A 23,876-nucleotide genomic window follows, 5' to 3' on the forward strand; every position below is an offset into this window, starting at 1 on the left:
CTCCACAGCAGTGCCAATCATAAATCAAACGTATTTGCAGGTTTCTGTCAGATTCCACTTTGCATAATTACCGGGTAGCTCCTATTAGACTAACCCATCCGCAGATATAAAGCCATGTGCCTCAGGGCACTGGAGAGTGATCAAAAGCAGCAGATACTAGATGGGGGTTGATACTTAGAAGGGAAAGCAGAGCTTATGGTACAAAATCCAAATGTTTAATATGCATGAAAGAAAACAGGAAAATATTTGATTAAATAATGCCCAGATATTTCTAAATATGGTGGAAGATATACATTTACAGATTCAAGAATCTCAACAAACCCCAACCAAGACAAATGCAAGGAAAAAACAAGACACATCATAGTCAAAATACTGAAAACCAAACATAAAGAGAAAATTTTAAGTGACCACAGAAAATAACACTTTATATGTAGGTGAAAATTATTTGTGTCACCACTAACTGTTCATCAAAAACAGTGGAGGTGAGAAGACAGTGCAGTGGTATCTTTAAAATGCTGATAGATTTCTGCCAATCAGTTTGGTGGAAAATGATGTTCAATTTAGTTTTAATTTGTATTTTTTTTTTTTTCTTTTTTTGCGGTATGTGGGCCTCTCACTGTTGTGGCCTCTCCCGTTGCGGAGCACAGGCTCCGGACGCGCAGGCCCAGCGGCCATGGCTCACGGGCCCAGCCGCTCCGCGGCATATGGGATCCTCCCAGACCGGGGCACGAACCCGTATCCCCTGCATCGGCAGGCGGACTCTCAACCACTTGCGCCACCAGGGAGGCCCTGTATATTTTTTGATATGAATGGGGTTTAGAATATTTTCATATGTTTAAGAGTTATTTGTATTTCTTTTCTGTTTATCCTTTCCTGTTATTCTCTTGGGTTTTAAATCTCTTTTTCATTAAGAGCATTAGCTCTTTGTGATGGAGTTGAAAATATACTTTCCTCAGTTTGCCAGTTGTCTTTTAACATTGTTGATGGTGTTTTCTTGCCATCCAGAAAATTTTTATGTTCAGGTAGTCAAGTTTATCTATCTTTTCCTTTGTGGCTTCTGAATTAGAAAGTCATTCTCCGCTGCAAGGTTTTATAAAGACATTCGTCAATGTTTGCTTCTTTACAGTTTTAGTTTTTACACTGAAATTCTTAATCCACTTGGACTTTTTCCTTATATATGTTGTAAAATATGGATCTAAGTTTTACTTATTCCTTTATGGCTCCAGTTGTCCCACACTATCAATCACGCACTGAATCTTTTTGGGCTTATTTCTGGACTTACTTCCTGTTCTATTAGTCTGTCTGTTGATTTAACACCAGTACTATGCTGCTGTAATTACTGTGTGATTATATGATGCTTTGTTACCTGGTGTAACTAGCCTCCTCTCATTGCTTTTCTTCTTCACAGTTTTCCTGGCTGGTATTGATTGTTTATTTTTCCACATGGTCTTTTGACTCAGCTTTTTAAAGTTCCCTCAAGTAATGAGCCCCAAAGCCTGAACAGGCCAGGTCTTCCTGAAAATGCTCTCAGAGCCCTCTGCCCTTTCATGGATAGTATTTTTCACAGGTTGTAACTTATAGGAGTGTTATTTTGGATTAATGTCTGACTCACTCACTAGACCATAAGCTCCAGGAGGGCAGGAATCATGTCTCTTTTACTCACTATGTTTGCAGTGCCTCATATAGGGCCTGGCAGATTTTAGGCTCTTAATCTACAGTAATGAATGGATGAATAAATTTTAAGTCTTAAGGTTGAGTTCTGACTCTTTATTACTCTCTCAATGACTGCAGGCAGGTTTCTTGACTAAGCCTCAGTTTTCTGATTTCTAAAATAGGTATAAATGAATTATATCTGCTGAACAGGATGTGGGAATAATTAAATGATATATCTTAGAAAACATTTTTGTGAAGTGTGAGATGTTCTAATCAGACTAACTTTGGCTTTCCTTCTCACATGTGGTAGATAATTATGCGTTTAACAAGGAACAACCTCCAGGCTTAGGCTATTGGTTGTCAGAGTCTATTTAAAGAATCATCCTTACCAGGCTGTCACCAGCTAAAGTTATAGCCACTGTTGAGTATTTCTTAGCTTTTAGCTACCTAAGCAGTAAGAGCAGTCAATTTCAGACGACAGCTTGTTTGTTGACAGCAAACAGTCTCTAAGAAAGGAAATAAAATTTCCCTTTGCAGAGCAACCTGGGTTTGGGATCCATTCTGCTCAAGATGTCTACCTGTCACTTCTGAAAGGAAAAGAGAACTATGACACAGCTGCTATTACCAGAAGAAAAGCTTAGACCTAATAAATTGCCAAAACTCCATGTTGTTAGTTTAAGTTACTTGCCAAGGTACTATAACTTGAAAAAGGAAGGATGCACATATTTATTGCTAATGCTGGGAAAATTGCCGTTAAGGCAGTTGGCAGAACGGCTGACATTTTAACAGTCATAGGTCAGATAATCTTCTACGTCTGTCCAAGAGAAGATTTGACCAAAGACTGACAAAAAGAAAATCAAATGATTATGTTGACTTGGCTACATCTAAATGTCTCATTTTCGGCTTACAAGAAAGATTGCTATGGGAGCAATCTTTGACGTTGCAACAGAGTGGCAGTAAATTGCTTGAATAACTGTTGGAACTTCAGATATAAAAACACAGGAATGGTCACTGTCTGAGGTAGAACTCCAGGAGGATTTTCACTTGTGTTTTGCTCCTCATATAATGTTTATGGCTCAAATTTTACATTAAGACATGTTTTAAATCATCATTTACTCAGTTTCACAAAAAAAGATTAACTTATAGGTCACAAGGAAAATCAGTGGCAGAAGTGAAAACTGAATTCTAGAACGTTAGTCTCCAACATTTCCAACGCTGTTAGAAACAAGTACTAAGTTTTCTTTATTCTCTCAAAGGCAAAATAAAGAATGTATAGTAGGCTTGAAAGTTGGAGATCATAAAGCACTTTTTATGGTTTCCAGTAGACCAAATTCTTTTCACAGTCTTAAGTTTCTTTTATTTTGAATTTAGTTGTGTAAATCAGCCCATTGCTGATAAACACAAATTAATATTAGTCCTGAGATCAGCATTTCTCTTATTATAAATTTAGCTGTATAAATCAGTCTTTTGCCAATAAACATAAATTTATTAGTTCTAGGATCAACATTTTGAGAAGGGATAAAGTAGGGATTGTCTGAGCATTTTTAAAAGAATGTTGGTCTAAAATAGCCAGTAGAATAAAAATACATTGTACAAACTAAAATAGGGCAAAAGAGCTACAGTGCAGTGCATGGACTAAAATAACTAGCAGTTCAAATGAGTCCAAGTGCTAAATATGTAATTATCTTTCTGACTACCTTATATGTACAAGAGCTGTTTTAATTTTTTAAATCTCACATTTCACTCCTTTTGTTGTTGTTTTCAAAAATACACTTTTTTGTGTGTATTTTCCACACCTTTTTCACATCTTTGCTCAATTGTTTGTTACCTTGTCAGACTCCTCTGTGAAGGAGCTAAATCCCTACCATTTGAGACTTTTGAGCAAAGGAGGAACGTAATCTGATGAGTGTGTTGAAAAGACCTCTCTGCCTGTGGTGATGGCAATCAACTGCAAGTGAGCAAGGGCAGAAGCAGTTAGGGGTAGTTGCAGTCATCCAGGCTGGAGATAATAATGGCTCAGACAAGGTGGTTGTGGAGGGGGTGAGAAGTGGCTGGACTGAGGATAGAAATTGACAGTGGAGTCAGTAGGATTTGCTGCCATTTGGAATGTGGAAGCAAGAGAAAGATAGGAATCAAGGATGACGCTGAAGTTTTTGGCCTGAGAGACAGAAAGAATGAAATTGCCATTCACTGAAATGAGGAATAAATATCAAAGGAAAAACACAAAATCAGGATTTTGGTTTTCATTGTGGTAGTTGGATAAATGAAACTCAGGTTAGGAAGAGGTCTGGGATGGAGATAAAATAGTTGGGAATCATCAGCATATAAATGGTATTTAAAGTCAAGAACCTGGATGAGCTCACCTGGGGGAGTGTAGATAAAGAAAAGAGGTCTTGGGGTTAAGTGCTGGTACACTTCAGCGTTTAGAGGTTGGGGAGACCAGAGGGAGGGCCAGTGGAGAAGCAGAGAAGAGCCAAGAGAGACTGGGATCCTGGAAGTCAAGTAAAGAATGTTCCAGGAAAAAAGTGATCAGCTATGTCGGAATGCTGCTGATAGAACAGTAATAAGATGAGGACTGAGAAATGACCATTGGATTTGGCAGTGGTGTGGTCATTGGTGACCTTGATGAGCTGTTTTGGTAGAGAGGTGTGGAGGAAAGGCTGACTGGTAGAGGGTTCTGGAGAGAATAATAAAAGAGGAAATGTAGACCTCGAATATAGACTAATTCTTTAAAGGAGATTATTTTGTAAAGTAGAACAGAGAAATGAGATGGGACCTGAAGAGGGATATGAAGTCAAGAAAGACCTTTTTAATGATGTTTGCATGCTGATGGGAGTGAGTGGGTAAACAGGAAACAATAGAGAATATAGGAGAAAGAATGGGGACAATTGTTCGGGAACATGTATTCTTTTATGAGTGTTCCTCCCTCTATAGTACTGTATGCAGCACTAAAGGAAGACGTTTCTGTTCTTCCCAAACTCCTACTGAGCTAGATGCTCCTCTTATAAGTTCCCATATAACTCTGTTGCTCCTATACTTAACCCTTTCAAAGTATGACTTCCTGTACTTAGGGCCAAAGAATCACACTTCACAGGATATGTTAGTCCTCTAGGAGCTTAACATTACACTAAAACCACATCTTTCTAGCAATTTTGGACTATAACAGAAGGTAAGAATTTTATTAGGATCTTTCACAAACCTTCCCCTCCCGTCCACGATGATGAGCTGTTTATAGATCCTTAAGTAGCTCTTAACTATTCTCTTAAGTGTTGAGTTGCAAGTAGCCTGCACGACTGGGCTTCCATACTGTGTCAAGAATGATTTGAGGTTTCTGGTCTGAGAGTCTAAAAGAATGGAATTACCACTTACTGAAATGAGGAATAAATATCAAAGGAAGAGCACAGCTGCTCAGCTCTAAGGAGTACCGCTGTTTCTCACCGTTGGCATTCCTGGTGACGCAGTGACTTCTGGGACCTCAGCTTTGATTCTGTCCATTTGGTTCTCTCTTTTCTGCCCTTTCTGTCATGGGGTTAGGCTTGTGGTGATGAAGAAGTGCTCTGTCCTTAGCCAGAGGTTGACGTAAGTTAAAAGATGTTGTAAGCAGTAAAACAGCACACAATGCAGATTGTAGCTACCATTTTTATCTTTTGAGCTCAAGGTTTATATTTCTGTTTGCATTTTCAAGGTTTTAGGTCAGAGTTTTAAAATTAGGGCCAGGACCTTGAAGCCAGTTGCTTGGGTGTTTGTAGAAAGGAGTGGTGGCTCTTGTGAAATCTTCTGTAAGAGGTGTGCATGCCTCCTTATGTGCGTTCATCCACCCATCCATCAAAAATATTTGTAAATGCCTGCTATGTTTAAAGATGTGTTAGGGAGTTTACGGTGCTCATATTTTTAAGGGGGGTAGACAGTGGAGATTCAGGGAGCTGTCTAGTGGTCATAATATGAAAAAGGTGGATTAGCTCTTTAGAGTAGCTCTTTAGAGTAGTACTCTTTAGAGTAGCTCTAGATCATCCCCAGAGTTCTTTATTCAAACAGAATTTCATAATGAAACCCAAGATGTCAAAATCCCAAGCTGCAAAATCCCTGGAAGACCCAGGACCCCACCAGCTCAGCACCCCTCTTTGTTGCCTTTACAGAGGTTTCTTAGAACCCCTAGGTGTCTGCATAGCCCAGTGGGAAAAACCCCTCCTCTAGACTACGCCAAAGTTTTTTTTTTAAAAACATGTGATTCCTTAGCCTTTCCCATCATAAAAAAGAAAAAATATTATTATGATTTCCCATCATCATAAATTGAGAGGGAAACTTTTTTCTTTTACATGAGTTTTCTCTTTTAGAAAAAAATAGAAGCTATTATTTAAGCTTAGTTAAATGTTTTAAATCACCAAACCTCTGCACATCTTTCCTATAGAGACTAGTTCATGGAAAGAATTACTGAAAAATTTTAGTGGATGATAATGATATTAACAGATTGTCAAGTGATTAGAGTCTTATTTGGGGTACCCACTGATGTACTGCTTTATATGCATGGGTCGAAGTTTGACCTTTGTTTTTACTTCCAGACATACTATAAAGGATGGTGATTTATGTCATTAGCTTATGGGTTATAAATATTAGTGAAGTGGTCTGAATGCTTTAGTAAAGTCAGATGAATCGAATGGGCAGGTCTGTGCCTATTGTTTGGATTAAAAAAAAATCACACATTCATGTATTCTTTTCATCCTGTTAAAAGACAAAAAGGTAATACTACTGTATTATAATTCTATTGCACATTTAAAATGCAGATTTAAAAATTCTAATTGTGCTTTTTAGTAACTAATAATTTAATAGTGCTTTTGATCCTCCCCTACTTTTTCAGCCTTCTTTTCTTGCTTGATGTTAGGAAACCCAAATTGAAGATACCTGCAGTTCAAACAGGTTGAACTTGTGGCCTTGGCTGTAATTGTCACTTCACAATCTATTTTTTATTTTAATCTTATTATTAAACCTTTTTGTTCCCTGCAGACTGGTGAATTTTCAGCTCGTTTCCTTTTGAAGTTGCCAGTGGATTTCAGCAATATTCCCACATACCTGCTCAAGGTAAAAGTATATGATTATCAGTGTGAGAATGTAAATGAGCTTTTTAAGTCATTATTTAACTCTGAATATTTGCATGGTTTGCCAGCATTTTGCTCAGATGATGAATTCTATTTAAAAATATATTACATGAAGATCCACTGAGTTATTGTTACCTAAAAGCTAAAATAGTAGCCCTAAAAATCATTTCAAAATGGATTTTTCCTTATAAGACAAAATTAGTAAAAGCAAATTAAACATTGGGAAAAAACCTGCCTTTGGTTAATAATCTTTTGGGGATGAAAGACTCTCTTAGAAATTATCTTAATATGCATTCTATCTTTAAGTAGGATTGCATATTAACTATGCTGTGCTAAAGGATGTTTCATTTTCTTTATTTATGTCGCAGTTGATCCCTGGCACCTTGAAAGTTAGACTGTCCTGGAGAGACCTAGAATTGAGTTAGGCCAGTGTATATGGCATTCTTTAAAATATGATGCAGGCAACTTGTGGCTTGGGAGCAGCTACTTTGGGAAGGGGTCTGCAAAATGCTTTGTAGAGGAAATCCAGATCCACACTAGGCTGTGGTTAGTGTGAAAAAAAAACTAAATGGACCAGGGAACCAGCAAGTTCTGAACAGGAAGCCTTAAGACAAAGGCCTAAGTTTATCATAGATATAGATTTGGGTCGTGATTTAAGGTATTGCCTCAGCCATCTTCAGCCTATGGTGATATAGCTTTGCTCTAATGTAAGAAAAATTTCTGCCTTCCAAATTTGATGTTGTTCAGAGAGTTAATGGTGTTTATTACAGTGTAGCGAGAAGACAAAAATCCTTGTGCAAGTGTTCCTGCATATTATAATAGTCATAAATAACATTAGATCTTAATCTTGATAATGACTGAAAATACAGTATAGTCTGGAATATAAACTATAGACCGTAGGAAAGATTAGGGAACACTTTTTTTTAAAAAAACATTCTACCCAAGGGACTTATTAGTTTCTTTTCCCCTAAGTAAAACATGGGATTTTTGTGCCTCATTAAACTTTCATTTTTAGTTTCTAGTTGACTGTTTTCCCACCGTGTATCCAAGAGTTGTGACCTGTGATTACCAAGCATAATTAATTTGGTTTTAGCAGTTACTTTGCTCTATTAGAATAGCAAGCAGTCTCCTTGGAAACTCTTAGATCACAGACTCATTGACCTTTATATATCCAGTTAAAACTCTATTTCTGCTCATTTAAAACAAAATTCAGTAGTATATGAGAGTATATTATTCATATAATCACTTTAATCCATAATTTACAGTTATAGTTCCTTTGTTTTGATCTGTTGGGCCTTTTCAGTTTGAATGGTTGTCCTGTTTGTTTGAACTTAGTGTTGTCTCTGCTCATGTTCTTGAAGGTCAAAGGAAAAAACATACTTCTTGGATCATAATCTATGTATTTTTTCCTCTTCAAAACCAAATTTCCATATTTTCTATTCTAAGACTTCTAACTTTATATTGTTTTGCCCTAACTTTCCTTGCCAGTCAGATAGGAAAAAGGTGGAACCTATTTGGCAGAATTGGAAAGCATTTTTACCTTCCCAAAGTACAATGAAGTGATTTTTCTACTATAGATTAAATGCCTACCTTGCAGCACTAATGTCTTTCTGGATCTTTAGTTCCTGCAGAGAGTAAAAAATACAACAAGAATTAAAAAAAGAGAAACTCTTATATAACACAAACAATGGCAAAAAAATACCTACCTGCATACCAGAAGTAATCCAGAATACCTATTGAGGGTTTTAAGATCTAAGTTCCTAAAGTTGTTGTATCATAATCTTGGGACATTTGGCTATATGCTTAAAACTAAGTTTGCATTAGGAACTGTTCTACATGTTATTTGCATTTGGATGCTCCTAATCTAATTACCTGCCTGCTGTCTGATAGTCTAAGTCCAAAAGTAACTTCCTCAAATTCCTAGGGTTAGGATATTCTTCACAGCATCAATGTAGTTTTGCCTCACCATCTCAAAGAAATGAAAGGTAAAGTAGAACTTTTAAATATTGAGGTATCATGGAGTTTGACTACATATCCTACCAATTTGCTACCGTGAAATTTTATCACCCTGTGATGAAGCCATCATTCACTCATAAGTTTATATTTCCAAGTGTACATGTTTTATCCACTAATGAAATTTTTTGATGTTAGAATGAAAAAGCCATTAAGTATTCAGTGATATGATTTTGCCTTATACTATACTCCAAGCATATATGGTTCTTCTTTTTTTTTTGGCTGCATTGGGTCTTTGTTGCTGCGTGTGGGCTTTCTCTAGTTGTGGTGAACGGGGACTGCTCTTCATTGTGGTGCATGGGCTTCTTGTTTCGGTGGCTTCTCTTGTTGCGGAGCACGGGCTCTAGACGTGCTGGCTTCAGTAGTTGTGGCACGTGGGCTCACTAGTTGTGGCTCGCGGGCTCTAGAGCACAGGCTCAGTAGTTGTGGCACACGGGCTTAGTTGCTCCGCAGCATGTGGGATCTTCCCAGACCAGGGCTCGAACCCATGTCCCCTGCATTGGCGGGCAGATTCTTAACCACTGTGCCACCATGGAAGTCCACATATATGGTTGTTACATGGGATAGAATGAATTTATTCTGAAAATGAGTCCTGACTTTAGTGTCTGGGTTTTATTTTTAGCTGTGGTAAGTCAAAGGGTTAGATAAATCATTTACATAAAAACTCAGTCAGTAACAAAAAAAAACAAAACTTCTGTAGCAGGAAATAAATTACAGGTAGGCATAGACTGACTTTCCCATGTCTGTCCTACTTGGGCCCAGGTGTGCACCCCTGAACTTCTCAACTGAAGAGAATACGCTCCATCCATGTTGTTGCAAATAGCAAAATTTCATTCTTTTATATGACTGAGTAATATTCCATTGTATATAAGTACATCTTATTTATCCATTCATCTGTTGATGGACATTTAGGTTGCTTCCATATCTTGGGTATTATAAATAGTGCTGCTATGAACATGGGGGTGCATGTATCTTTTTGAATTAGTGTTTTTGTTTTCTTTGGGTAAATACCCAGGAGTGAAATTGCTGGATCATGTGGTAGTTCTATTTTTAGTTTTTTGAGGCACCTCCATGCTGTTTTCCACAGTGGCTGCACCAATTTACATTCCCACCAACAGTGTACCAGGGTTCACTTTTCTCTGCAGCTTTGCCAACATTTGTTGTTTGTGACCTTTTTGATGATAGCCATTCTGACAGGTGTGAGGTGATATCTCATTGTGGTTTTGATTTGCATTTCTCTGATCAATATTATTGATGTTGAACATATTTTCATGTGCCTGTTGGCCATAGGTATGTTTTGTTTTGTTTTGTTTTTTGGAAAATGTTTATTTTAGTTCTGCCCATTTTTAAATCAGTTGTTTATTTATTATTTTATTTTTTAAAAAAATTTTTCATTGAAGTATAGTTGATTTACAATATTGTGTGTACAGCAAAGTGATTCAGTTATACATACATATATTCTTCTTCAGATTCTTTTGCATTGTAGGTTATTACAAGATACTGAATATAGTTTCCTGTACTATACAGTAGGTCCTTATTGTTTATCTATTTTATGTATAGTAGTGTGTATCTGTTAATCCCAAACTCCTAATTTATTCCCACCCTGCCCCCATTCCCCTTTGGTAACCATAAGTTTGTTTTCTATGTCTGTGAGTCTATATCTCTTTTGTAAATAAGTTCATTTTTATCATTTTTTTTAGATTCCACATATAAGTGATATCATATGATATTTGTCTTTGTCTGACTTACTTCATTTGGTATGATAATCTCTAGGTCCATCCATGTTGCTACAGATGGCATTATTTCATTCTTTTTTATGGCTGAGTAATTTCGAATTAGAGTTTTCATCTTTTCCAGATATATGGCCAGCAGTGGGATTGCTGAATCATATGGTAACTCTACTTTTAATTTTTTAAGGAACCTCCATAACGTTCTCCATAGTGGCTACACCAATTTACATTCCCACCAACAGTGTAGGCAGGTTCTTTTTTCTTCACACCCTCTCCAGCATTTATTTTTTGTAGACTTTTTGATGATGGCCATTCTGACTGGTGTGAGGTGATAACCTCATTGTAGTTTTGATTTATTTCTCTAATAGTTAGCAATGTTGAGCATCTATCTTTTCATGTGCCTATTGGCCATCTGTATGTCTTCTTTGGAGAAATGTCTATTTAGGTCTTCTGCCCACTTTTTGATTGAGTTGTTTGTTTTTTTGATATTGAGCTGTATGAGCTGTTTGTATGGGTTGTTTATTTTTTTGATATTGAGTTGTATGAGCTGTTTTTATATTTTGGATAGTAACCCCTTATTGGTCATATCATTTGCAAATATTTTTTCCCATTTGGTAGGTTGCCTTTTCATTTTGTTGATGATTTTCTTTGCTGTGCAAAAGCTTTTAAGTTTAATTAGGTCCTGTTTGTTTATTTTTCCTTTTGTTTTCTCTGCCTTAGGAGACAGATCCAAAAAATATTGCTGTGATTTATGTAAAAGAGTGTTCTGCCTGTTTTCTTCTAGGAGTTTTATGGTTTCAGAACTTACATTCAGGTCTTTAATTCATTTTGAGCTTATTTTTGTGTATGGTGTGAGAAAATGTTCATATTTCATTCTTTTACATGTAGCTGTCAAGTTTTCCCAGCACCGCTTATTGAAGAGATTGTCTTTTCTCCATTGTATATTCTTGCCTCCTTTGTCATAGATTATTTGACCATAGGTATGTGGGTTTATTTCTGGGCTCTCTATTCTGTTCCATGGATCTATGTGTCTGTTTTTGTGCCAGTACCATACTGTTTTGATTACAGTAGCTTTGTGGCATAGTCTGATGTCAGGGCATGTGATACCTCCAGCTTTGTTCTTCTTTCTCAAAATTCTTTTGGCTATTAGGGGTCTTTTGTGTTTCCATATGAATTTTAGAATTGTTTGTTCTACTTCAGTGAAAAAATGCCATTGATATTTTGTTAGGGGTGTACTGAATCTGTAGCTTGCCTTGTGTTGTGTGCTCATTTTAACAATATTAATTCTTCCAATCTGTGAACACGTTATATCTTTCCATCTGTTGTGTCATCTTCAGTTTCTTTCATCAGTGTCTTATAGTTTTCTGAATACAGGTATTTTACTTCCTTAGGTAAGTTTATACCTAGCTATTTTATTTTATTTTTTTAGATGTGATTGTAAATGGGATTGTTTCCTTAATTTCTCTTTCTAATAGTTCTTTGTTAATGTATAGAGATGCAACAGATTTCTGTATATGAGTTTTGTATCCTGCAACTTAACTGAATTTATTGATGAGCTCTAGTAGTTTTTTGGTGGCATCTTTAGGATTTTCTATGTATAGTATCATGTCATCTGCAAACAGTGACAGTTTTATTTCTTCCTTTCCAACTTGGATTCTTTTTGTTTCTTTTTCTTGTCTGATTGCTGTGGCTGGGACTTCCAGTACTATGTTGAATAAAAGTGGTGAGAGTGGGGTGCTATCATTCTTTCATATAGTAGGGGAAAATAGGTAATAGCATGACTGTTTAAAAAGTGCATGTATGACAGTCACAAAATGTGACTTTTCATCAAAGACTGAGTTTTAGTAAATTTGCAGTTTTAAAATTCCTCACTCTCCTCACCTTTCCTTAGGAACAGGGGAGGATTTTGCATTCTGTGCAGCCGGAAGAAGAGAATTAGGCTGATTAATCTCCCTGGATTTTTTTTTTTAATGAATTCTTGCATTGTTCTTTATTATTTGGAATTGTTTGAAAGTCCATTAATTTTTACATATTTGCTAGGAAGGAAACTGATAGCTTCCCCCAAATATTCTCTTTTTTAAAATATAGCAAGCTTGTTAGAGTGATATGTATTGATTATAGTTGTTTCTCAGCAAGCATAAGGTAGCAAACATTAAAAAGCCCTCTGATTCTGATAAATGAATATAAATTCAAAGACCATTCATTACAAATTTTTTTCTCTAAACCACACATTTTAAAAGATGCTTCAGAATTTGATACCTTTTAGAAGCAAGAATATACAATGGAGAAAAGACAGTCTCTTCAATAAGTGGTGCTGGGAAAACTGGACAGCTACATGTAAAAGAATGAAATTAGACACTCTCTAACACCATACCCAAAAATAAGCTCAAAATGGATTAAAGACCTAAATGTAAGGCCAGACACTATAAAATTCTTAGAGGAAAACATAGGCAGAACACTCTATGACATAAATCACAGCACGATCCTTTTTGACCCATCTCCTAGAGAAATGGAAATAAAAACAAAAATAAACAAATGGGACCTAATGAAACTTAAAAGCTTTTGCACAGCAAAGGAAACCATAAACAAGACGAAAAGACAACCCTGATAATGGGAGAAAATATTTGCAAATGAAGCAACTGACAAAGGATTAATCTCCAAGATATACAAGCAGCTCATGCAGCTCAATATCAAAAAAACAAACAGGGCCTCCCTGGTGGCGCAAGTGGTTGAGAGTCCGCCTGCCGATGCAGGGGATACGGGTTCGTGCCCCGGTCTGGGAGGATCCCATATGCCGCGGAGCGGCTGGGCCCGTGAGCCATGGCCGCTGAGCCTGCGCGTCCGGAGCCTGCGCGTCCGGAGCCTGTGCTCCGTGACGGGGGAGGCCACAACAGTGGGAGGCCCGCATACCACAAAAAAAAAAAAAAACAACCCAGTCCAAAAATGGGCAGAAGACCTAAATAGACATTTCTCCAAAGAAGATATTCAGATTGCCAACAAACACATGAAAGGATGCTCAACATCACTAATCATTAGAGAAATGCAAATCAAAACTGCAATGAGATATCACACCAGTCAGAATGGCCATCATACAAACACTAAATGCTGGAGAGGGTGAGGAGAAAAGGGAACACTCTTGCACTGTTGGTGGGAATGTAAATTGATACGGCCACTATGGAGAACAGTATGGAGGTTCCTTAAAAAACTAAAAATAACACTACCATATGACCCAGCAATCCCACTACTGGACATGTACCCTGAGAAAACCATAATTCAAAAAGAGTCTTGTACCACAGTGTTCACTGCCGAACTATTTACAATAGCCAGGACATGGAAGCAACCTAAGTATCCATCGACAGGTGAATAGATAAAGAAGATGTGGCACATATATACAATGCAATATTACTCAGCCATAAAAAGAAACGAAATTGAGTTATTTGTAGTGAGGTGGATGGACCTAGAGGCTGTCATACAGAGTGAAGTAAGTCAGAAAGAGAAAAACAAATACCATATGCTAACACATATATATGGAATCTAAAAAAAAATGGTTCTGAAGAACCTAAGGGCAGGACAGGAATAAAGATGCATATGAAGAGAATGGACTTGAGGACACGGGGAGTGGGAAGGGCAAGCTGGGATGAAGTGAGAGAGTGGTATGGACATATGTACACTACCAGCTGTAAAATAGATAGCTAGTGGGAAGCAGCTGCGTAGCACAGGGAGATCAGCTCGGTGCTTTGTGATCACCTAGAGGGGTGGGATAGGGAAGGAAGGTGGGAGGGAGACGCAAGAGGGAGGAGATATGGGGATATATATACATATGTATAGCTGATTCACTTTGTTATAAAGCAGAAACTAACACACCATTGTAAAGCAGTTATACTCCAATAAAGATGTTAAAAAGAAAGAAAAAAAGAATTTGATACCTTTTAGTTTAGGGAATTTTTTGGATCCAATAAAGTCACACTTAATAAGCAGCTTTTAGAAATAAAGACTGCTTTAACTCACTCTTGTGAAATCTGGTTTTAAAGAAAACAGTTGTCTGGTGCTTGAAAGACCATAAAGAATTCACAGGAAACCCTCATCTTATCTGAAAGGAAATAGTTTCTGTCTAATCAAATAGGAGTAGACATACTTTTATAAAAGTAGGATATGTACCTGGAAGAACGTGCCATAAAAGTAGAGTGCTTTTAATTCCAGTAATGTCTGCTTTATCATTGCTAAAATTGAGCCAAAATCTGCATTTGAAGTATAATCACAAGATAGTAAAATTTTAGGCTTGTAGGCCATATGGTCGCCATCACAACTACTTAACTTTGCTGTCACAGCATGAAAGCAGCTACGGACAATATCTAAATCAATGATTGTGTCTGAATCCCAGTAAAACTTTATTTAAAAAAATAGACATTGGTTAGTCCAGTTGGCTTTGGACTGCAGGCAATTAATTGTTTGCTGATCCCTTTCCTAAATTATGGGATGGAGGTTGAGGGAAATTCTTCACAAAGGCACCTGGGGCATCATAGAAAGATGAGAAAAAGGATTTGGTTCAGTGAGTTTAAGTGGATTTTAATACCATGGTCTCTTCGTTTTTATTTTACTAGCACCTTCAGCTTGGTTGAAGTCTCCCTCCCTCTTTTCTTCCCTCCTCTCTTCCTTTCCTTCCTTATTTTCTTCCTTCCTTTATTCCATCTTCTCTCTTATTTATAAATAATCTGTTAGCAGCATACAGTTTACTAAATTTTCTTCCAAGTCTTAGTTTCCCTAACTGTTAAAATGTGGTTAGGCTATAGCACAACACATTGGGTTGTTGGGAATATCAATGAGATGATGAATATTATGGTACTTAATACATTTCTGAGCTTGGAGTAAATGCAGAATAGAAATGGTTTTGATTTTATTTAGTCATTAATTTATATTTCAAAGTATTGAATTTATTGTGGTCTAGGAAGAAAGTAAGCATTTCATTGAAATTAAGATAGAGTTATGTTTACTACTTCTTTTTTCTTCTCTCCTGTTTTTCCCCCATCTAGAATTCAAAATGCAAATTTTCACTTGCCCCAAATTTTCAGATATAATTTATGGTAATTCTGACAGTAGTAGTATTTTTCCCTACTGAAAATGAAGAATAGTCACAGGCAGCTCTGTGAACTTCCTCCTTTCAGTTTTCTTTTATTGTTTTCTTTTGCTTTTATTTTTTTATGGTGTACTTGTGTTTTTATCTTCTAAGTTATAATTTTAGAATGGAGCTGTGTCTCAAATCACTATCAGTTGACCTGCTTTGCTACCCTGTCCCCATATATCTTGATAGTTCTTCAAGTACAGTGTATTCTGTTATATACAGTGCTTTAGTAACATGGATTAGTTCACACACGATTGATAAACAGTGGAAGTATGTCAGTATAAGGCAGAAGTTGCCGTGGTTTAGTTAATAGTTTGACCACTGAATAACAGCAGCTGAATGAAAGTACACTAATGCAGATGAACTAACAAGCTGTGGAGGGTTTTTGTATGGCACACAATGTCCATTCACTCCATTCCTTTCACGTGGCTCAGTTTTGCTATACACTCTATATTTAAGTATTTATCGCATGGTTTCTCCCCATCTTTGTGGAAAAGAAACAAACACAAGGCAATAAGCCAGAGCTTTCCCTCTCTGGCATCATTACATTTTGTCCAAAACCTGCTTCTCCGCTGTAACTTCTAATGATGATGTCCCTCTACTCTTTCCCATAACTCAGCAGTTTCAACCTTTCCTTGTAGCCCCTTTCATTAAGTTATCTTCAGCTTTTTTAAAGTCCTATATTTAGTATAATAATTCTTTGTTTATTACAAATATAGCATGTCATTTTAAGTATATTAGAGTTTTATTGGATTTACTTTGGTTTTTGTTAATGCTATGGTTACAAAGTTGTACAAGCGACTAACTGTAAAGTAAGGTCTAGCCTTGCCATATTTTTCTCATAAGCCTCTTATTCTTAATGTGTAGTTTACTAAAATGCAATTTTTTAAAGGAATGCATTTTCACATTACAGCAAAAACAATTGTATTCAAACAACCAGAGATTCTTCTTTTATAGGCTAGGCAGCTTTAGTCCTTTATACTTACATGTGATAATATTTTATTTTTTTATTTTTATTTTTTTTTTGCGGTACGTGGGCCTCTCACCGCTGTGGCCTCTCCCGTTGCGGAGCACAGGCTCCGGACACACAGGCTCAGCGGCCATGGCTCACGGTCCCAGCTGCTCCGCGGCATGTGGGATCTTCCCGGACCGGGACACGAACCCGTGTCCCCTGCATTGGCAGGCGGACTCTCAACCACTGTGCCACCAGGGAAGCCCACATGTCATAAGATTTAAAAAATCTTCTCCGTCCTCGTACTTCTCTTCAGGAGGTATTCCAGATTGCCAGCATCTCTCTTAAACTTTGGTGTCCAGAAATAAGCACAAAATTTCAGATAGGATTGATCAGGTCAGTGTTCATTAGAGCTTTGAACTTCACCATTTATTGAGTATTTATTGAGTTTGTAAAAAAACCCAAACTTCCTTGTTTTTATAATCCTGTTTTATGCAGTTGGTTTTTTTTTTTTTTTTTTTTTTTCTTTTTGCGGTATGTGGGCCTCTCACTGTTGTGGCCTCTCCCGTTGCGGAGCACAGGCTCCGGACGCGCAGGCCCAGCGGCCATGGCTCACGGGCCCAGCCGCTCCGCGGCATATGGGATCCTCCCAGACCGGGGCACGAACCTGTATCCCCTGCATCGGCAGGCGGACTCTTAACCACTGCGCCACCAGGGAGGCCCTGCAGTTGGTTTTTTAAGGCAAAGTATAGACTAATCCCTTCATACTGTCTTTTTGAATTTGCCCTTTTTGTTCAGCCCGTTTATGGGGGAGGTATTGCCACCTATAATTCAGAGGGAAGTATGGAGTAGCACAAGTAGCACAGTGAGGGTAACAGGAGTTATGGGCTGTGATCATTACAGGTTTACCATTTTTTATTCAGAGCTGTTTTCTCAATGGTGACATTTCCTCTCCCCACATTGTAAGGTTACCACCTGGCACATGACAGGGCTAGTGTCAGTTTATCAGTGTCATCTGTTACCATTAATCCATTTTCATCAATCAGCGGACCTGCAATTCAAATAAAAGTAAAATCTGGTTTGGGGCATAAGATGATTGCATAGTCAATAGTAATGCAAGTCGTAATAATTTCAGTACCATAAGAGAAGTACAAAGTTCTTTAATGGGTTGGTGAGAGATTACATCTAGTTAGAAAAGACCTTTATAAAGGAGGTGACATTTGAAATGGGCCTGAAAGACTTGTACTGATAGAGAGAAGCTAGGGAAAATATGAGCATGGTTTTAGGTGGCAATGAAAGAACATTTGGAGAACAGCAGAAATGTCTAGTTTGCCTAAATCACAGAACATGTATACAGACTAGTGGGAGATAAGAAAAGAAAGGCATTTAAAAGATATAATGATATAGACAGAGCCTTAAATATTCAACTAGGGAGTTTAGAGATTGTTTTGAGTGATTGCTTTGAGTAGTACTATGATTGGGATTGTATTTAGGAAGAGAAGTCTGCCAGGAGACATATATAAAATGATTGGGGAGAAGAAAGAGGGAAATGAGGCTGATAGTCAGGGTTCAAGGGATGTAAAACTGAATATTAAGGCTCTAGGTGACCACGTTTCAGACTTGCTGAAGTTTTCATACCTGTTAGCTGATGTGCTTACTCACCTAACTCAATGGTCAACCTGAGAAAATGAAGGAGAGGAAAGGGTGCAGTCAGAACGTTCTAGTCAGTGCTACCCAGAGTGTATGTTTTGGTTCATGGTGAGATAAGTACAGAATTGATAGTCTTTAGAAGCATTTAAAGCATTTTGACAGAATAATCATGTCTGTTGACTGTAATGATAAAAATATTGGGTTTGCATTTTGATGTTTAAAATTTTTTTCTTTTTTTTTTTTTTTCCGGTATGCGGGCCTCTCACTGTTGTGGCCCCTCCCGTTGCGGAGCACAGGCTCCGGACGCGCAGGCTCCGGACGCGCAGGCTCAGCGGCCATGGCTCAGCGGCCATGGCTCACGGGCCCAGCCGCTCCGCGGCATATGGGATCCTCCCAGACCGGGGCACGAACCCGTATCCCCTGCATCGGCAGGCGGACTCTCAACCACTGCGCCACCAGGGAGGCCCAAATTTTTTTCTTTTTATAAGAACTAATTTTTAATGTATTTTATGAAGCTGTCAATCTGTGAAGGATTAGGAAGAACAAAACAAAATGAACAGTAACAGGTGCTTCACTGTAGTTATTTTGAGGAGCCCTATTCTAGCTCACACCTTGCGTTCTAGGGCCCCTGGCTGCCATTGCCTCTCTTATCCTGAGACACAGCAGTCTTTTTAAGTGTCCTTGGGGGTTTTCAGTTTTGTTCTTTTTGCTTAGCTAGGTTTTGTATTCACTGTTACACAATGTTCCACTCTCCTTTTTTTCTTTATAAATGCACCACCAGGATTTGGAGTAGGAGAAGGAAAGTGCAGCCCTTGATTAGGATGGCATCTAATATAGAACTGGAAGAGAGGGATTTTTTTCTTTATAAAATATTTTAAAACAAATTTTAACCAGCACACTTATATTTTGATCTCGTTTCATGACAAAATAATGTCACAGTGATACCTGCCCTCTTTCTACCATTTTTCTGAAGATCCCTTTCCTTTCTTGAATCCATTTACTGCAGCTTTGTTTTTACAAGATGACCATATTGTTGGAATGGGTGACACCCAGAAACAAGGTTGGTGTCATTATTTGTTCCAAGAGTGCTTATGAAAAGCTTTGACTCTCTTGAAGCAGGATAGACAATGGTTTAGGTTTTTCAAGCTCTGTGCTAACTCTACAGAGTAGTCTATACATCCTGAATGTCTGTTCATTGTGTGGGTACTTCATGAAAATAGTCTTTAACATAAAATCCTGGAATACTGATGGTGATAGTATTCTTAGTCTCTATTCCATAGACCAGCACTTCATAAAGTGTGGTCCTGGGACTCCTGGTATCACCAAGACCATTTCAGAGGGTCCACAAATTAAAAACTGTGTTCAAAATAAAATTAAGAATTCATTTACCTCATGAATGAGTAGTGGAATTTCCCAGAGGCTACATGGTGTGTTAGTTAGTCTGTAATCATCACTCTGATGGCTAGTGGTGTGTCTGCTCATGTTTTCTTGTATTTTAAAAATTTCTTAGTGTTTACCAAAACATATTCAAGAAGAAATAGATAACTTGAATAGTCTTATGTCTATCATAGTTAAATAGTTAAATACCTTCCCATAAAGGAAACTGCACACACAGATGACTTTACTGGTAAGGTTTATCAATCATTTAAGGAAAAATAATACACAAATTCCACACATTCGTTTGGAAAGTTGGAAAGGAGGGAATGCTTTCTGACTGATTCTGTGAGGACAGCATTACCTGATATCAAAAACCAGACAAAGATATTACAAGAAAAGTAAACTACAAATGAATCTCTCTCATGAATATAGATGTAAAATTCAAAATGAAATTTTGTATTGTACTGAAATTCAATACAATAATATATAAAAAAGATGATATATCATGACAAAGTGGAGTTTGTCCTAGGGATGCAAAGTAGGCTGCATATTTAAAAAGTCAACAGTATGATTAACCATATTAACAAACTAAAAAAGAAAGACTGTATCATCATCTTAATAGGCACAGAAAGAACATTTGACAGAACCAAACATCCATTCCTGATAAAAACTCTCAGCAAACTAGGATCAGAAAGGGACTTCCTCACCTGATAACTTGCATCTATGAAAAGTCTATAGCTAATATTATACTTAATGGTGAAAGACCACTGTTTTCTACCTAAGGTTAATAGCAAGGCAATGATGTTTACTTTCACCAATACTGTTCAATACTGGAGTTTCTAGCCAGTGCAATAAGGCAAGAAAAAGGAATAAAAGGCACTCAAGAGTAGAAAGAAAGAAGCAACTGTCTTTATGCACAGATGCTAAGATTATTATGTAGAAGAACCTAAGGAATCTACAAAAAAGCTTCTGTAACTAATAAGTGAATTTTGTCATATTGCAAGATACAGGATCAATATATAAAAATCAATCATATTTCTATATACTAACCAGAAATAATCTGATATTAAATTAAAGAATATATAATTTATAATATAAAAATATGAAATATTTAGGGATAAATATAACAAAAGATATGAAATACCTGTATGTTAAAAAGTATGAAACACTGCTAAGGGAAACTAAAGAAGACCTAAGCTAAAATATATACCATGTTCATATATTGGAAGACTCAATATTGTGAGATGTCAGTTTTTCCCAAGTGAATATATAGATCTGTCTCAATCCTATCAGGTCAAAACCCAGTGGCTTTTTTGTAGAGATCATCAATCTGATTCTAAAATTTATTTTGAAATACCAAAGGCCTAGAATAGCCAAAAAAATATCCTGAAAAGAACAAAATTGGAAGACTTAGACTCCCTGATTTAAGGACTTATTATAAAGCTACAGTAATTAAGAAAGTATGGTGATGGTTTTAAAAAGGCAGATAGATCAATATAGATAAATGGAACAGAAGAGTATCCAGATATAGACCCATACATACAGAGACAACTGATTTTTGACAAATGTGGAAAGACAATTCAGAAGAGAAAGTATGATCTTTTCTACAAATGTTGCTAGAACAACTGGATGTCTATACCCCCCCCCCATAAAAAAAGAAAAAAGAAACGTTAATCCATACCTTTAAATCCATGATTTAACTCAAATGGATTATGAACTAGAAGTTTGTACCCCTTAATCTCCCTCACCTATTTCTTCACCCTCCTCCCCTTTGGCAACCACCAGTTGTTCTCCGTGAGTATGTTTCTGTTTTATGTTTGTTTATTTGTTTTGATTTTTAGATTCCAAATATAGGTGAAATTGTACAATATTTGTCTCTCTCTGACTTATTTCACTTAGCATAGTACTCTCTAGGTCCATCCATGTTGTCCCAAACAGCAAGATTTCATTCATTTTTTTGTATGGCTGTGTAAATATTCCATTGTGTATATCACATCTTCTTTATCCATTCATCTATGGAAGGACATTAGGTTGCTTCCATATCCTAGCTATTGTAAATGATGCTGCACCAAACATAGGGGTGCATGTATCTTTTCAAAGTAGTGTTTTTGTTTTCTTTGGAAAAATACCCAGAAGTGGAATTGCTGGATGGTATGATAGTTCTATTTTTAACTTTTTGTGGAACCTCCATACTGTTTTCCATAGTGGCGGCACTAATTTACATTCCCGCCAACAGTGCATGAGGGTTCCATTTTCTACATATCCTCACCAGCACTTGTTTTTTGTTGTGTTTGTGTTTTTGATTATAGCCATTCTGACGGATGTGAGGTGATATCTCATTGTAGTTTTGATTTGCATTTCTCTGATGATTAGTGATGTCAAACATCTTTCCATGTGTCTGTTAGACATCTGCCTGTCTTCTTTGGAAAAATGTCTGTTCAGGTTTTCTGCCATTTCTTAATCAGGTTGTTTATTTTTTGATGTTGATGGTATAACTTGTTTGTATATTTTGGATATTAACCTCTTATCAAATATATCATTTGCAAATATCGTCACCTATTCAATAGGCTGATTTTTGTTTTGTTGATATTTTGTTTTGCTGTGCAAAACCTTTTTATTTTTATTTTAAAAAATTTTTGGCCATGCCACGTGGCATGTGGGATCTTAGTTCCCCGAGCAGGGATCAAACCTGTGCCCCTTGCAGTGGAAGTGTGGAGTCTTAACCACTGGCCTGCCAGGGAAGTCCCTACTTTGATGTAATCTCATTTGTTTATTTTGATTTTGTTTCCCTTGCCCGAGGTGATATATCCAAAAAATATTGCTAAGCCTAATGTCAAAGAACGTACTCCCTTTGTTTCTTCTAGGAGTTTTATAGTTTCAGGGTTTACATTTAAGTCTTCAGTTAATTTTGACTTTATTTTTTGCATAGGATGTGAGCAAGTAATCTAGTTTGATTCTTTTGCCTATGGCTGTCCAGTTTTCACAAGACCATTTAGTGAAGAGGCTGTCTTTTCCCCATTGTATGTTCTTGCCTCTTTTATCATAGATTAATTGACCGTACAAGTAAGCATGGGTTTACTTCTGAGCTCTCTGTTCTGTTCCATTGATCTATGTGTCTCTTTTTGTGCCAGTACCATACTGTTTTGATTACTGTAGCTTTGTAGTATAGTTTGAAATCAGGGTGTGTAATACCTCCAGGTTTGTTCCTCTTTCTCAGGGTTGTTTTGGCTATTCAGGGACTTTTGTGTTTCCCTACAAATTTTAGAACTATTTTTTCTGGTTCTGTGAAAAATACCATTGGTATTTTGATAGGGATTGCATTGACTCTGCAGATTACCTTGGGTAGTATGGTCATTTCAACAATAATAATTCTTCCAATCCATGATTGTGGTATATCATTCCATTTGTTTCTTTTGTCTTTAATTTCTTTCCTCAGTGTCTTATAGTTTTACAAGTACAGGTTTTTTTCTTTTAACCTCCTTGGTTAGATTTATTCCTAGAAATTTTATTCTTTTTGTTGCAATTGTAAAGGGGATTGTTTCATTAGTTTCTCTTTCTGATAGTTCTTTGTTAGTGTATAGAAATGCAACAGAGTTCTGTATATGAATTTTGTATCTGCAACTTTACTGAATTCATTTTATTAGTTCTAATAGGCTCTGGTGGCATCTTTAGGATTTTCTATGTATAGTATCATTTTATCTACAAACAGCAGTAGTTTAACTTCTTCCTTTCTAGTTAGGATTCTTTTTATTTCCTTTTGTTGTCTAATTGCTGTGGCTAGAATTTCCAGCACTATGTTGAATGAAAGTGGCAAGAGGGGCATCCTTGTCTTGTTCCTGCTCTTACAGGAAATGCTTTCAGTTTTTCACTGTTGAGTATAATTATGGCTCTAGATTTGTCATATATCATCTTTAATATGTTGAGGCATGCCCTATATACCCAGTTTGTTGACAGTTTTTATCATAAATGGATGTTGACTTTTGTTTTTTTTGTTGTTTTGAATTTTTGAATTTTATTTTATTTATTTTTTTATATAGCAGGTTCTTACTAGTCATCAATATTATACACATCAGTGTATACATGTCAGTCCCGATCTCCCAGTTCACCATACCCCTACCCCACCCGCCACCTTCCTCCCTTGGTGTCCATACGTTTGTTCTCTACATCTGTGTCTCAATTTCTGCCCTGCAAACCAGTTCATCTGTACCATTTTTCTAGGTTCCACATATATGCGTTAACATACGATATTTGTTTTTCTCTTTTTGACTTGCTTCACTCTGTATGACAAT

General features: G+C 36.9%; 1 protein-coding gene across 1 annotated transcript in view; it reads left to right on the plus strand.

Moving 5' to 3' along the window:
* BABAM2 (BRISC and BRCA1 A complex member 2) overlaps positions 1–23,876 on the plus strand; it is a 454,460-nt gene that overhangs the window by 147,509 nt on the left and 283,075 nt on the right. The window contains exon 6 of the mRNA XM_060117521.1: positions 6,655–6,729. Within this exon, the coding sequence (XP_059973504.1) occupies positions 6,655–6,729 (75 nt within the window). The remainder of the gene's footprint in view (positions 1–6,654; positions 6,730–23,876) is intronic.

Source organism: Mesoplodon densirostris, chromosome 14 (assembly GCF_025265405.1).
Source record: "Mesoplodon densirostris isolate mMesDen1 chromosome 14, mMesDen1 primary haplotype, whole genome shotgun sequence".
Lineage (NCBI taxonomy): Eukaryota > Metazoa > Chordata > Mammalia > Artiodactyla > Ziphiidae > Mesoplodon > Mesoplodon densirostris.